Consider the following 16,387-nt stretch of genomic DNA (forward strand, 5'->3'; position numbering starts at 1 on the left):
ATGTCCATAGATCCCTGAAAGTTGCCACCCAGGTTGAGAGGGTTGTTAAGAAGGCGTACGGTGTGTTAGCTTTCATTGGTAGAGGAATTGAGTTTCGGAGCCATGAGGTCATGTTGCAGTTGTACAAAACTCTGGTGCGACCGCTTTTGGAGTATTGTGTGCAGTTCTGGTCGCCACATTATAGGAAGGATGTGGAAGCTTTGGAAAGGGTACAGAGGAGATTTACAAGAATGTTGCCTGGTATGGAGGGAAGATCATATGAGGAAAGGCTGAAGGACTTGAGGCTGTTTTCGTTAGAGAGAAGGTTAAGAGGTGACTTAATTGAGGCATACAAGATGATCAGAGGATTAGATAGGGTGGACTGTGAGAGCCTTTTTCCTCGGATGGTGATGTCCAGCACGAGGGGACATAGCTTTAAATTGAGGGGAGATAGATATAGGACAGATGTCAGAGGTAGGTTCTTTACTGAGAGAGTAGTAAGGGCGTGGAATGCCCTGCCTGCAACAGTAGAGGACTCACCAACACTAAACGGATTCAAATGGTCATTGGATAGGCATATGGACGATAAGGGAATAGTGTAGAGGGACTTTAGAGGGGTTTCACAGGACGGCGCAACATCGTGGGCCGAAGGGCCTGTACTGCGCTGTAATGTTCTATGTTCTTCCAGACCTCTCCTCCAGATATAAATCCCTCGCCCACGCCAGCCCCACCTCTCTCCACCTCCTACACATACCATCCTTTTCCCCTGACTTGAACCCATGGTTCCGATACAGTGGTGGTAGCACCAACCTCTCCTCCATGCTAAAGTGCCTCTTCAACTGGTACCATATCCTAATCATACCACCGGGCTCACTGTGCATCTCCTCGGTGCCAGCGGAAGTGCCGTCATCACCATGGCCCTCAGGCTGGGCCACCTACAGGACTCCTCCTCCATCCTAACCCACTCTACCATTCTCCTTCCCACATCCGCTTCACCTTCTCCGCACTCTCTGCCGAGTAGTAGTGCAACAGATTTGGTAACGCTAACCCCGCTTTCTGCCTCTGCAGCAGGGTCCTCTTCACCCCAGGTCCCTACCCCGCCCATATAAACTCCGAAATCGCTGCATTCAGTTTCCAGAAAAAGGCCTTAGGAATGAAGATCGGAAGTTTGGAATACAATCAGGAACCTTGACAGAATGCTCACTTTTGCCAAATGGACCCTCCTCGTCAATGTCAGGATAATGTATCCATCTCTTTGGGAAGTCCTTCCCAACTTCCTCCACCAACTTTGTCAGGTACCATTTGCGCGCCATCACCCATTCCCCCTTCACCTGAACCCCAAATACCTAAACCTGTCCCTGGCTTCCCGAAATGGCAACACTCCAAGATTGGCTTTCCGAACTGCCATGTTCACCAGAAACACATCACCCTTTCCAACATTCAGCTTATAACCTGAGAAGGCCACAAACCTCTGCATTTGTCCATAATTCTCCCCATACTCCACAATGTGTCTGACACGAACAGCAACAGGTGTCTGCGTACAGAACCCCCCCCCCCCACTTACTATCTCCTACCACTCTACTGACCCCTTGAGGGCCATCGCCAAGGGCTCTACCGCCAGAGTGAACAACAGCAGTGACAGCAGACACCCCTGCCTTGTTCCCCTGTGCAACCTGAAGCTGTGAACTCACCACCGGGGTCACGTACAGCAGACGCACCCACGACACAAACTTCGGCCCAAACCCAAACCTTCCCAAATTGTTAAATAGGTACCACCACTCCACCCAGTCGAAAGCATTCTCGGCAGTACAGACCACGACATCCGGTACCCGAGCGTTTGGCAGGGTCATGATCACATTTAATAACTGCCTTATATTCCTGGAAAGCTGCCTGCCCGTTACAAGACCAGTTTGCTCCTCTGCACCCCCAGAACTTGGCCAAGACATTCACATCCGTGTTTAGCAGTGAAATGGGTCAATATGTCCCACACTCCAACGGGTCCGACCCCTTCTTTGGGATTAGCTGGATCGACACCTGGGTCGGTAGCTCCCCATGATCTAGCTCCTCGCTAAACATACCCAGTAAATGTGCTGCCGACTCAGTCGCAAACTCCTTATAGAACTCTACCGGGTACCGGCCAGCCCCTGGGACCTTCCCACGACTTCATCCCTTTTATGCTATCCATCACCTCAGCCCTAGCGACCCCTCCAGTGGCTGCCTCCTCTCCTCATCCAGCCTTGGGAACTCCAATCCATCCAAAAACTGCCCCATATCCCCTTCTGTAGAAATTCCCTGAACACAGTCTGTCTCTGTAGCTGATGGGCTAGCATATGGCTCATCTTCTCACCATATTCATAATGATCCTCCTCGCCCTTCATAGCTGCCCCATTGCCTTCCCCATAGTCAGCCTGTCAAACTGCCCCAGTAACCTCTTTCTCTCCGCTAACCACTCCTTAGTGGGAGCTCTCCAATATTTCTTGTCCACCTCAACTATTTCGTCCAACAACCGCCAATACTCCTCCCATGTGCCTTGAATGAGAACATCCCCCCGAACCACCACCTTCAACACCTCCCACAATGTGACCGCCAATATCTCCCCATTCTGATTTAACTCCACATACTCTTTGATCACCGACCACACCTTCTCACAGAACCCCTTGTCCGCCAAAAGCCCTGAAACTAACCTCCATTCCAGCCTCAAGCTACGTCTAACCTCCAGCCAGTGCAGCGCATGGTCCGAGATCACAATTCCCACGTACTCCGCCCCCACCACCAATACTGTTCGGCTCACTGCGGAAAAATCAATTCTGGAGAATACCTTGTACATGTGCGACAAAAAGGAGTCCTCCCTCTCCCCGGGATTCCTAAACCTCCACGGGTGCACCATTCCCATCCTTTCCATAAACCCTCCCAGCTCCTTTGCCATCCTCAACCTTCCCATTGACTTAGGGCTCGACCTATCCATCCTCAGTTCTAGCACGCAGTTAAAATCATCCACCACAATCAACTGATGCAAGTCCAGGGCTGGAAACGATCCCAGCAACCCCTTCACAAACACCACGTCGTCCCAATTCACCACATAAACGTTTATTAGCACCACAGGCATCCCTTCACTTAAGTCCCACCTGGGTCCCGCATTTCCTTGGCCCCTACAAACCCGCCCTTCAGTAGGATGGCCACCCCGCAACTTTGAATCAAACCCTGAGTGAAATACATGACCAACCAAACCTTTTTCAAAATAACCTGATCCTTCACCCTGAGGTGTGTCTGCGACAGAAAGACCACTCCCGCCATCAAGCTCCTCAAGTGCCCGAAGACCTGGACTTCCGGTTGCAGCTATGCGGAGCTAAGCCGCACGTTCGGCAGCTCCCGCCAGGAACGGACTTTTGGGCTCTTTTAAGGGCCCCCAGCGGTACTTGCTCGACGGTTCCCGACGTGGGAAGGTGTCTGCAGCGGATCCCCAGTGGTCTATGGTCTTGACCAGGAGCGGGGCCAGCAGAATAGCGGTGGCAGCGCCTAAGAAAAAGCGGGGGAAGAGAATCAAGATGGCGGCCGGCGGAGGCCTCAAGGAATGGAGGAAGTAGGCGCAGGTGAAGCAGGAGAGTTGCATGGGGAGCGGGTGGTGCTGGTGAATGTCTATGCCCCAACTTGGGAGGATGCGGGTTTTATGCGGTGTATGTTGGGCCGCATTCCGGATCTAGAGACAGGGGGCTTGATACGGGGGGGGGGGGGGGATTCGCGAGGCCGAGGGCCAGGGAGCATTCATTTTTTTCCCCACGTGCATAAAGCCTATTCCCGGATCGATTTTTTTGTCCTGAGCAGGGGGCTGATCTCGAGGGTGGAGGATGCCGAGTATTCGGCCATAGTCATTTCGGACCATGCCCCGCACTGGGTAGACCTTGAGCTGGGGGAGGAGAGGGACCAGCGCCCGCTCTGGCGCCTGGAGGTGGGACTACTGGAGGATGAGAAGGTGGGCGGGTGGGTTCGGGGGAGTATCAAGAGGTACTTAGAGGCCAATGATAATGGGGCGGTCCGGGTGGGGACGGTTTGGGAAGCATTGAAGGCAGTGATTAGAGGGGAGTTGATTTCCATCCGAACCCATAGGGAGAGGGGAGAGCAAAGAGAGAGGGAGAGGTTGGTGGGGGAGATGGTGAGGGTGGACAGGAAATACGATGAGGCTCCGGAGGAGGGACTGTTGAGGGAGCGACGTAACCTTCAGGCCAAGTTCGACTTACTGACCACCAGAAAGGCGGAAGCTCAGTGGAGGAAGGCACAGGGAGCGGTGTACGAATATGGGGAGAAGATGAGTAGGATGCTGGTGCATCAGCTTCGTAAGCGCGACGTGGCCAGGGAGATTGGTGGAGTGACGGATAGGGGAGGCAATGTGATGCGAAGGGGGGTGGACATTAATGGGGTCTTCAGGGGCTTTTATGGGGAATTGTACCGGTCCGAGCCCCCGTTGGAGGGGGATTTTGGACAGGCTGAGATTTCCAACTGTGGAAGAGGGACAGGTGGAGGGGCTGGGGCGCCAATTGAGCTGGAGGAGCTGGTCAAAGGGATAGGCTGCATGCAGTCGGGGAAGGCGCCGGGACCAGATGGGTTTACGGTCGCATTTTACAAAATGTATTCAGACCTGCTGGGCCCCCTGTTGGTTAGGACCTTTAACGAGGCCGGGGGGGGGGGGGGGGGGGGGGGGGGGGTTTTGCCCCCGACTATGTCATGGGCGCTGATTTCCTTGAACCTTAAACGGGACAAGGACCCCCTGCAGTGTGGATCATCTAGACCGATCTCGTTGTTAAATGTGGATGCCAAGCTGTTGGCGAAGATATTGACCACAAGGATAGAGGACTGTGTGCCGGGGGTCATTCATGAGGACCAGACGGGGCTTGTGAAGGGAAGGCAGCTGAACACCAATATACGTAGGCTTCTGAATGTTATCATGATGCCGGCGGTAGAAGGGGAGGCGGAGATAGTGGTAGCATTAGACACGGAGAAGGCCTTTGATAGGGTTGAGTGGGGGTACTTGTGGGAGGTGCTGGAAAGGTTTTGGTTCGGGGAGGGGTTTGTCAGTTGGGTGAGGCTGCTATATGAGGCCCCGATGGTGAGCGTAGCCACGAATAGGAGGAGATTGGAGTACTTTCGGTTGTACCGGGGGACGAGACAGGGGTGTCCCCTGTCCCCCTTGCTCTTTGCATTGGCAATTGAGCCCCTGGCCATGGCGTTGAAGGAGTCGAGGAATTGGAGGGGTCTGGTGCGGGGTGGGGAGGAGCACAGAGTGTCATTATATGCAGATGACTTGTTGCTATATGTGGCGGACCCAGGGGGAGGAATGCCGGAGGTGATGAAGATCCTTAGGGAATTTGGGGGCTTTTCTGGGTACAAGCTCAACCTGGGTAAGAGTGAGCTGTTCGTCGTGCACCCGGGGGATCAAGAGGAGGGAATTGGTAGGCTCCCACTGAAAAGGGCAGGGAGGAGCTTTCGGTACCTGGGAGTCAAGGGGGCTAGGAGCTGGGGGGCCCTTCACAAACTTAACCTCACTAGGCCGGTGGAGCAAATGGAGGAGGAGTTTAAAAGATGGGACATGTTGCCGCTATCGGGCAGGGTGCAGTCAGTCAAGATGACGGTGCTCCCGAGGTTTTTGTTCCTGTTCCAGTGCCTCCCCATCCTTATCCCGAAGGCCTTTTTTAGGAGGGTCTTTAGGAGTATTACGGGATTTGTATGGGCGCATGGGACTCCGAGGGTGAGAAGGGTGTTCTTGGAACGAGGCAGGGATGGGGGGGGCTGGCGTTGCCCAACCTCTGTGGGTACTATTGGGCTGCCACCGCAGCGATGGTGCGTAAGTGGGTAATGGACGGGGCAGGGGCAGCATGGAAGAGGATGGAGATGGCGTCCTGCGTGGACACGAGCCTGGAGGCGCTGGTAACGGCGCCGTTGCCGCTCCCTCCAACGAGGTATACCACGAGCCCGGTGGTGGCGGCTACCCTCAAAATTTGGGGGCAATGGAGACGGCATGGGGGGAGGTGGGGGGCTCAATGAAGTCCCTGACACGGGGGAACCACCGGTTTGTTCCAGGGAGCATTGATGGCGGGTTTCTTGGCTGGCACAGGGTAGGTATTATGAGGTTGAGGGACCTGTTTGTGGATGGGAGGTTTGCGAGTCTGGGTGAGTTAGAAGGGAAGTTTGGGCTCCCCCCAGGGAACATGTTTAGGTACATGCAGGTTAGGGCGTTTGCCAGGCGGCAGGTGGAGGGGTTCCCTCTGCTGCCCCCACGTGAGGTACGGGACAGGGTGCTCTCGGGGGTGTGGGTTGGAGGGGGAGGATTTTGGACGTGTACCACGTCATGCAGGAGGTGGATGAGGCCTCAGTGCGGGAGCTGAAGGGTAAATGGGAAGAGGAGATTGAGGAGGGGACGTGGGCGAATGCCCTGGAGAGAGTGAATTCCTCCTCTTCCTGTGCGAGGCTTAGCCTCATACAGTTCAAGGTGCTGCACAGGGCCTACATGACCGGGACGAGGATGAGTAGGTTTTTCGGGGGCGAAGACATGTGTGCTAGGTGCTCGGGGAGCCCAGCGAACCATGCCCATATGTTTGTGGATGGGAGGTTTGCGAGTCTGGGTGAGTTAGAAGGGAAGTTTGGGCTCCCCCCGGGGAACATGTTTAGGTACATGCAGGTTAGGGCGTTTGCCAGGCGGCAGGTGGAGGGGTCCATATGCCATATGGCATGCCCAGCGCTGGGGGAGTTTTGGAAGGGGGTAGCAAGGATGGTGTCGGGGGTGGTAGGATCCAGGGTCAAGCCAGGCTGGGGACTCGCAATGTTTGGGGTTGCAGTGGAGCCGGGAGTGCAGGAGGCGAAAGAGGCCGGTGTTCTGGCCTTTGCGTCCCTAGTAGCCCGGCAGAGGATTTTGCTTCAATGGAAGGACGCGAGGCCCCCAAGCGTGGAGGCCTGGATCAATGATATGGCGGGGTTCATCAAATTGGAGAGGATGAAATTTGCCCTGAGGGGATCAGTTCTGGGGTTCTTTAGGCGGTGGCAGCCTTTCCTGGACTTCCTGGCAGAATGGTAGGGAAATAGGCCGGCAGCAGCAGCAACCCGGGGGGCGGGGGTTTATTGCGGGGGAAGGGAGAAATGTGTATCTGTGTTTATTGAATATGCCGGGTGCTTATCTATTTCTTCTTTTTGTAGTTACTGGGGGCGGGGGGGGGGGGGGGGTTTGGTTTTGGGGATTATTGTGTTTTTTCTTTTTGTTGTTAATACGGTTTTCTTGTTGTTATTTTATGTTTTTGATATGTTTTTGAAAATCTTAATTTAAAAAAATTTTTTTTTTTAGTACCCGAAGACTCGCAACCTCTTCACCGGCCCTTTCAATCCCCGTACATTCCACGTGACGAACCTTATCGGAGGCTTGCGCCTCCACTCCTCTCTACTGTCTGCCATCCTCCCCTTCCAGTTCTGCCTTCTTTAATTTCTCCCTGAACCAGGCCCATCCAAGATGGCCCCCTTCTCCACCCATGACCACACGTATTCACCCCACACGGCAAAACACTGCCACAACACCCCCCCGCCCCCCCCCAAACTTGGCAACCTCGTCCCGTCCCCCGTCCCCCCCCAAAACCCCACTTGGCAACCTTGGCACCCCCCCCCCCCCCCCCCCCCCAACAACCCAACCCAACCCCCACTTGGCAACCTAGGCGTGTCTCCCTCCTCTCTTCTTCCCTTCCCCCCCCCACCCTCAGGCAAGCCAACAAAACACAGGTTCTGCCTTCTGGACCTGTTCTCCTGCTTCTCTACCCTTAGCGACTTGAGAAAGTCCCCCAGGAGCCTCACCTCTGCCTCCAACGCCACCACTGTGATCGGACATCACCTTCTCCATCTCCCGGGTCTGCGACCCCGTGCCTCCAGACACTTCTCAACTCTCTCCGTCGATGCTTTCAGGGATTCGACCGCTCCCTATTCTTCTATCGGGTCTGATAACTTGCAAACATGCCATTCACGGGGGGCAATTTAGCACGGCCAAACTACCTACCCTGCATATCTTTGGATTGTGGGGGTGAGGCAGTCGCAGACACGGGGAAAATGTGCAAACTCCACAGGACAGTGAACCAGGGCTGGGATTGAACCAGACACTTCAGCGTCGTAATGCAGCAGTGCTAACAACTGTGCCGCCTTGCGGCCCTAAACTCTCAAAATACTTGAATGGCGAGAAAGCATCGAGAGATAGCCTCAGTTGAAAGAACTATCTTCCATTATTCCTCCTAACTTGCAACCACTCCATCTTGCCATAGATCACTGCAATTTACTGATAGAACTTCTGGGATTTTGAAAATTGAATAATAGACGTGTTGGAGTTGAGATCCTTAAGAAGCAAATGGTATCCTCGTACATTTAGATAGAGGTCAAATGAGGCATAAGCCAGCCCACTTCCTCCTACATGCACCTTCACCATCCTGAAGTTCAAGCTCAAAATACCTTCTACTCCCAATTTAAGTCAACGTTCATTAGGTGAGAGGAGACGAGAGCCTGGTGCAATAAATACAGAGGAATGAAAACTTACCGGAGAATATCGCCTTCATTGAGATTGAGCAGAACATGGAAGCCCCGGAACTCTGCCTCATTCTCACAGTAGGTACCTTTGGTCGCCAAGTCCTGGTACATCTCTTTCAGACTTTGCAAGCACTTGGTCAGGTTTTCATCGTTTATCTTGGCATCATAGGAGGACATTGGCTCCTCGCAGAGATGATGACTGCAGTGGATGTGGAATCGTGTGCACTTCTCAATAAGCGCTACTGTCAGCTGATTGCACAGATGCTGCTGAGTAACATCCTGACAGAAGAGAAGGAAAACTCAATGACAATACAGTACAGTTCATGCTCTCTAAACTTAGGTAGTGTCTGGCATTTTGTAATAAAGAGTACAAGCTTGAGTGTACTCCCAAGTACAGGTCTGCCACTACACAACACTGGGATGCAATGTTGGCAGGTACAGGCCGACCACTGTAAACAGCACATTACCTGGATGGATTGTTCAATGAACTACAAAAGGAGGGAGGTGTATGAGGTGCCATTTTTTGGATGAAGTGTGAAACTGAGGCAGACACACAAGATCCCAAGGAGAAGCAATGAACCAATCTAGTCAAAATTTATTTGTCAATAAACCTCACTAATCATTGGTAACTTAACGTATTAATTTGCTGTTTACAATCACAAATAGCCAATATAATAGGAATTGCATTTCACCAGTTGGAATGTCTCAAAAGTGTTAAAGCAGCACAAGTTCTTGCAGGTCTTTAAACCCACTCTGCCATCACTGAATAAAAACAGAGTCTGACTAATTTAGTTAGCTAAATAGGATATTGCTCCGCTAAGTATAAAGCATTCCACATGCTGTTTATATATGCTGTCATTTTTGTCGTTTTTCTTTTCTGCTCAATAAAAAATTGCAAGGGATGCCAATATCAGATTTTAAATAACGTTCTTTCGATCCTGTACCCAACAATGTACTTCATGACCCAACTCAGAAGATGTTCCAAAATTACCCACCTGACAATTTCTATTTCTCACACCAGTCATTCTGTGGCCCTCCAAATCAGAAGACAAATTTAGCGTCGACTTAGGGATAGCTGTGTCATAGAACAGTACAGCACAGAACAGGCCCTTCGGCCCTCGATGTTGTGCCGAGCCATGATCACCCTACTCAAACCCACGTATCCACCCTATACCCGTAACCCAACAACCCCCCCCCATGGTAGTATGGTGGTTAGCATTTATGCTAACCACCATGCTACCGTGTCATGGACTAATGCTGACTGAAACTGGATTAAGACAGCCAAACTTCAACGAGTCTCAAGTCAGTCATTTTTGGAGCTAATTCACAGATCAACTGGCCCTGGGGGTTAAACAGGTAACCACAGAATTACACAAAAACTATGCTGATCTGTTACATTAGCACCATGTGTTTTTTATTTAGACTGGACTGTTGACTGGAAGCTGCTAATGCAAAGCATGTCAATTTGTGCTTTTATCTATTCATTGGCTCACACCTCTCCCAACCTTCTATATCGGAATGTACATGGATGCCACGAGTCTTATAGATCTGGCTTCCGGTACGACGGCATGAAGTAGCGGCCGCATCGCGGGTGGCTCCCGCGCAGGCTCCGGAACTTCGGTCTTTTCTGCTCATACTGTGAGGAATTTTTACGATCAGACTTGACGGCCCAGCAGAGCAAACAGCTTGGAATCGGGGAATATTGAAATTGTGGGGTGAAATTGCGATCGTCGAGCTCGGGCAAGGACTTATTAATGATGGCGGGAGAAGCGACATCAGGCGCATCTTCAGAAGGCTTCGGTGAGCCAAGATTTCCACTCGGGATTTGATAGCAGGGCCGGAGGGTGGCAATCCTTATTAATAAAAGGGTCCGACTTTGTTCGCAGAAGGTATTAGCAGATACGGGAAGGAGGTATGTTATACGAATGGGGGTGTTAGAAGGGGTACAGGTGGTGTAGGTAAATGTGTATGACTGAATTGAGATAGTACAAGATTCATGAAATGGCTGCTGGCAGTTTTATCTGATCTCTACACATGGAGCGGTACGACAGCTGAAGTCAGCTAAAGGGGCTATTTAAGAATATGGGGAGAAAGTGAGTCAGTTCCTGGTATATCAACTCAAGAAACAGGAGGCTGAGAGGGAGATTGCCCACAATAGGGTGGGGGGTGGGGGCTGGTCTCAGTTCAGGAGAAGGTAAATGAGTTATTTAAGACCTTTTACCAAATTCTACACAGGTCCGAGCCTCCACGGGATGGGAAAGGTATGGTGGAGTTCCTGGGTGAGTTGGAATTTCCTCAAGGTGGAGTGGGGAGTTACGAGAGGACCTTGAAGCTCAGCTGGAGTTGGATGAGATCAAGTAGGAGCTGAAATTGATGCAGTCGGGAAAGCCCCGGGACCCGAAGGGATCCCGGTGGAATTCTGTAGAAAATTCATAAATCTATTAGCCCCTCTCTTGTTAGGAATGTTCAGGGACTTGTTGAAGAGAGGTGCTTTGCCCCAGACACCAATGCAGGCCTGGTCTTGAAAAAAGACAAAGACGACTGTGAGTCGTGTCAACTGATTTCCCTACTTGTGGACATGAAACTGACCTTTAAGACTGGAACCTTATCTGTCAGAGGTTGTGGGGAAAGGCCAAAGGTTTCGTTAAGGGGCGGAGGTTTACGGCGAACGCGAGATGACTGTTGAATGTGATGCTTACACCAGGGAAAGGTAGGTTTCCGGAGATCATAACGTTGCTGGATGCAGAGAAAGCGTTTGACCGAGTGCAGTGGGACTATCTGTTTGCTGTATTCAAATAACTTTGATTTGGGCTGAGCGTAGCGTGGCTGCTGTATACGGCCTCATTTGCCATGTCCGATGTCCCCTTTGCTGTTTGCACTAGCAACAGAGCCATTTGCCATGGACGCATGTTACTCAAATACATCGGGAGGAATAGCTAGAGGAGGGTGGAACACAGGGTCTTGCTGTACACCAACAACTTACTATTATATGTGAGGGATTCAGAGGCGTCAATGGGTAACATTATGGGGATCTTGCAGTATTTTGGGGCCTTCACTGACTACCAGATAAATATAGGAAAGAATTAATACTTTGAGGTTGGGGTGCGAAGGCAGAGAGGGGGCCTTAGGGGAGTGCCAGACCAGCTAGCTATAAGTGATTTTCGGTATTGGGAATCGAGATCGCAAGGGACTGGGGGAAGCTCGGGAGGTTGAATTATGCGAATCTGGTGGCAAAGATGAGACAGTCTCCCATTATTCCTGGCGGGCCGAGTACAATTGGTTACGGTGACTATCTTGCTGAGATATTAATTTTTATTCCAGTGCCTTCCGATATTCTTACCCAAGGCTGTTTTCAGAGAGATTGACCGACTGGGTTTTGTTGGGTAAGAGCCCAAGAATCAGGACGACGTTGCTCCAGAGGGAGAGACAATTAGGGGTCTTGGCCTTGCCAAACTTTCAATACTATTACTGGGCGGCTAATGCTGAAAAGGTGCTCGAGTGGTTCGGAGATTCTGATGAACTTTGGGTCTAGGTGGAAGCAGAGCCTGTGAGGGGAGCAAGCCTAATGGCACTGGTATCAGCTCCGTTACCAGTGGTACCGAAGAAACATTTATCTACTTGGGTAGTAATTGCCACATTAAAAATTTGGGAGCAACTCCTCCAACATTTTAATTTGAGGGCTGCCTAGAGGCTAACCTCCATCTGTGCAAACCAGTTATTGAAACCTGCTAAGTTGGATGTGAAACTTAGGGAATGGAAGAATAATGGTTTAGAGAAAGTGGGAAACCTATTTTTAGAAGTTTGGTTCACTAGCCTAGAGGAACTGAAAGAAAAATATGGGCTTACAGAGCTGAGGTGGGTTCAGGTGTCTCCAAGTGCGCTGCTGGATCAAAAAGTACTTTTCAGCTTTTCCAGTGAAGCAGCTTTGCTGAAGAGAATCTTATCCTGCTCTGCTTCCGAGGTGGCCAACACGTCAGTTATATACCAGTGGATGGTGGGGGAGGAGACGTGCTCTCTTGAGGGTATCAAGGCAAAGTGGAAGTTTGGAGTGAGGTGCCGAGGAAGGTGAACTCGACCTCGTCCTGTGCAAGGCTGAGTCTCGTCCAGCTGAAACTTGTGTTCTGGGCACACCACGCAAAGGCTAAAATATGTTGATTTTTTGAAGGGGCAGATGATAGGTGTGACCGTGTTTGGGGGGCGGGCGCATCATGCGCACACGTTCTGGTCATGGTTAAAGCTGCTGGACTTCTGTAGGTCATTTTTTGAGACTACGTCGCCAGTCCTGAACATTGGGTTGATGCCTTATCCATTTAGGGTTTTCAATTTCGGGTTTCAGTTGTGCCGGAACTCCGGAGGGGAGCAGAAATCCTGGTCTTTGCCTCACTGGTGGCAAGGTGGCAGATCCTCCTGGGCTGGAAGTCAACTACACCGCCAAGCCTCAGCATGGATGGGTGACTTGATGAAAATTTTACACCTTGAGAAGGTTAAATTTACTGTCAGAGGGTCAGTGTAGATGGTGGTCATTTATATTGTACTTTAAAGAGTTGGTCACTGTCAGCCGTTTGTGGGGGGGGGGGGGGGGAAGAGACTTAGTAACCAAGTTTTACTGTTGTAAGGGAAGAAGGGGTAGGGGAGGAGCCCTTATTGTTTAATTGTTATTGTGTTTTTGTATGTTTTGTATTAAAACTGTTAAAAAATATAATAAAGATATTTCCAAAAAAAAGTTTCATGGACCTCAAATCCAACACATCTATTATTCAATTCTGAAATATCAAACATTGCATCAGTGAGTTGCAGTGATCCGTGGTAACTCCTCTTGGCATTGGTAAGCTTAGACAGGAGTGCCACCCATACATCCCTGTCACTCATGTGAACTTTCCGAATGATCATTTTTAAATTTATTCTTTCATAGAATGTGAGCTTCACTAGCAAGGCCAGCATTTGTTGCCCATCCTTAAATTCCCTTGAACTGAGTGACTTGCTAAGCCATTTCAGAGACCAGTTACGAGACAACCAATGTGGCTTTGTAGTCATATGTAGGCCAGACCATGTAATGATGGCATATTTCCTTCCCTAAAGAACATTAGTGAACCAGATGGATATTTTATGATAGTTTCACGGTCACCATCACTTTTATAGTTAATTGAGTTTAAATTCCACCAGCTGTCAAGGTGAGATTTGAACCCATAACCCCAGGGCCTTATTAGTCCAGTGACATTACCACTACACCACAATCTCCCAGCTCAATCTGCTCGGATGTTAAAGATATGACAACACATTGATAAAATATTCATTGGGTATTATTAATTCACCTTTCGCACTCCACGGGTTCTGTTCCACACAAAATCATACCAATCCCGGTAACTTCCTTCACCCAGATCCATGATGTTAGTCACTAGATAATCCATGGTCATTTTCAGGACAGCAGCAGGTCGAAGTTCATGGGGTAAAGGTTCTTCCTGATCTGCCGATGACCTGCTATATTCTTTGATCGTAGCTTCATGGTTAACCTGTGGTATGGGAAATATATCCATTGGTGCTAGTTTGTGATACAATTCTCAATACGGAGTCATTGGAACATTGGCAAGATTTAGCGTATGACGGCTTACAAGACACAGAGTTAGGGCAGTCTAATTCGGCAGTGTACTTTAACAAATGGCCTACAGCAAAAACATCTGGGACATAGAAATAGCACATGACTTTGTGCAGGTCTTTATATCGCTCCTAGACATTGAAAGGGCCAGGGCACAGTGACTGAGGCAGTGATTTCTTCCAAGTTCAAAATAAAACCTCCTTGCTTTTGGGCAAGGTTCATCCCCAAATCAAGTACAGGATCCAGTTCTGGGTACCACATTTTAGGAAGTATGTGAAGGTATTAGGGAGGGTGCAGAAGAGATTGGTCCCAGTGAATAGGAATTTCAGTTACTCAGATTGACTGGAGAAGCTAGGACTGTTCTCCCTGGAGAAGAGGAGACATGCAGGTTTTCAAAATCATAAGAGATGTGGACAAAGTAGAAAGGGAGAACCTGTTCCCATTGGTGAAAATATCAAAATAATTGACAAAAGAAGGAATGGTGACATGAGAAAAACCTTTCAACACAGTGATTCAGATTTGGAATGCACAGCCTGAGTGTGATGGAAGCAGATTCAATCATGGCTTCCAAAAGGGAATTGCTCCATATCTGAAAAGGACAAACGTGCAGGATTGCTGGGAAAAGGCAGGAAAGGGACAATAGATGAATTGCTCTTGCAGAGGGCCAGCAGGGACACAATGGGTTGAATGGCCTCCTTGTGTTACAACCATTCTCTGATTTTATGAAAACCAATTTTCCCAATTGACACTGAACCAGAAGGCTAAAAAGTAGAAGTAGAAAAGGATAATAAGGGAGTCCTGTCAGAACAGTGACACCAGCAGGAAAGGCTGGTTTCACACAGTGACACCAGCAGACTGATTTCACACAACTGTAATATCCTTCCTCCATGAGATAGCATCTAACCTGCCTCACTCACCTCCTAAAAATGGATTAAATAACAATGTACAGGAGAAGGGAAGAATGAAACGAGAACATTTTAGATTGGGCTTTTCTTCATGATTTACTCCTCAAATCGCTAATATGCTTAAACATCGATCATCATTGAATTGTCAAACATACTAAACATAGAATAGTACACAAACATACCCTTGATTCAAATGGTTCACAACTCCAAGCTTATTAAAAGGATTTTTAAAAAATAAATTTGAAGTACTAATTTTCCCCCCCCCAATTAAGGGGCAATTTAGTATGGCCAATCCATCTAGCCCACACATCTTTGGGTTGTGGGGGCAAGACCCACACAAACATGGGGAGAATGTGCAAACTCCACACAGACAGTGGCCCGGGGCCGGGATTGAACCAGAGTCCTCAGTGCTGTGATCCAGCACTGTTAACCACTGCGCCACCATGCCGTTTCTTTATTACAGGTTTCTGAGGTCTTATTTAAACCTCTGTATAAATCCCCACCTTTTATACATTGTTCTAATCCGCTCTACCTGACAATCCACATGTTGCTACATTATACAGTTAATCACAAGTACGTACACACACGTACACACACACACGCACACGTACGCGCACACACACACGCACGCACGCACGCACAGAATACTATTTTGCAGCTTTTGAGTTCCTCACCACCCCTGCTCAACTTAAAGCTATGTTTCCACTAAAGATCTATGGATCAAAAAGGATAACGGCAAAGTAATAAAAATAGGAAATAAGGGGATCAACGGGAAGGGCCCTTACAGTTTGAATTACTGTGCACTTGCATATCTGATTTACAGGAGTGACAAAAATTAGCTATTGCTTCAAGATAAATCTTAATCCAACAGTTTAGTGGTCACAACAGCTAAATAGATCTGCTTAAGAGGCAAAGGCTAATGGTTACTATTACCACACAACAAGAGAAATGAATAGCAGTACAACTTCAGCAGACTTCAGAAACTGGATTTATATCCAATCTTCAATAACAAGACACACCTGGAATAAAATATCATAAGGGCAATGGCCGCAGTTAATTTGATCTTTTGCATGCTGCAGCCTGCTTGGCAGTTATTCCTATGACTGAATATCTGATTTTCGTCTTAATAAAGGAAAAACACGAACTATGAAAGAATCAATATTTCTATTATTCTCAACACCAGTGAAGAAATGCGCTAGGAAGATCATATTCCATGCTGTTTACCGTAAAATACACAATTAGCCAGTTGGGATCAGATTTGTAAAAATGGAAACCAATACTGGCCATACGAATACAGCTTGCATCATTTTTGTAAATTTAGAGTACCCAATTATTTCTTTCCAATAAAGGGGCAATTTAGTATGGCCAA

At 49.2% G+C, this 16,387-nt stretch overlaps 1 protein-coding gene across 1 annotated transcript in view; it reads right to left on the reverse strand.

Annotated features, from left to right (window-relative positions):
* Nucleotides 1-16,387, reverse strand: part of LOC119958214 (minichromosome maintenance complex component 3 associated protein) — an 84,711-nt gene that overhangs the window by 50,994 nt on the left and 17,330 nt on the right. The window contains exons 7-8 of the mRNA XM_038786606.1: nt 13,833-14,030; nt 8,531-8,799 (exon numbers count right to left, since the gene is read on the reverse strand). Coding sequence (XP_038642534.1) covers nt 8,531-8,799; nt 13,833-14,030 — 467 coding nt within the window. The remainder of the gene's footprint in view (nt 1-8,530; nt 8,800-13,832; nt 14,031-16,387) is intronic.

Source organism: Scyliorhinus canicula, chromosome 2 (genome assembly GCF_902713615.1).
Source record: "Scyliorhinus canicula chromosome 2, sScyCan1.1, whole genome shotgun sequence".
NCBI lineage: Eukaryota > Metazoa > Chordata > Chondrichthyes > Carcharhiniformes > Scyliorhinidae > Scyliorhinus > Scyliorhinus canicula.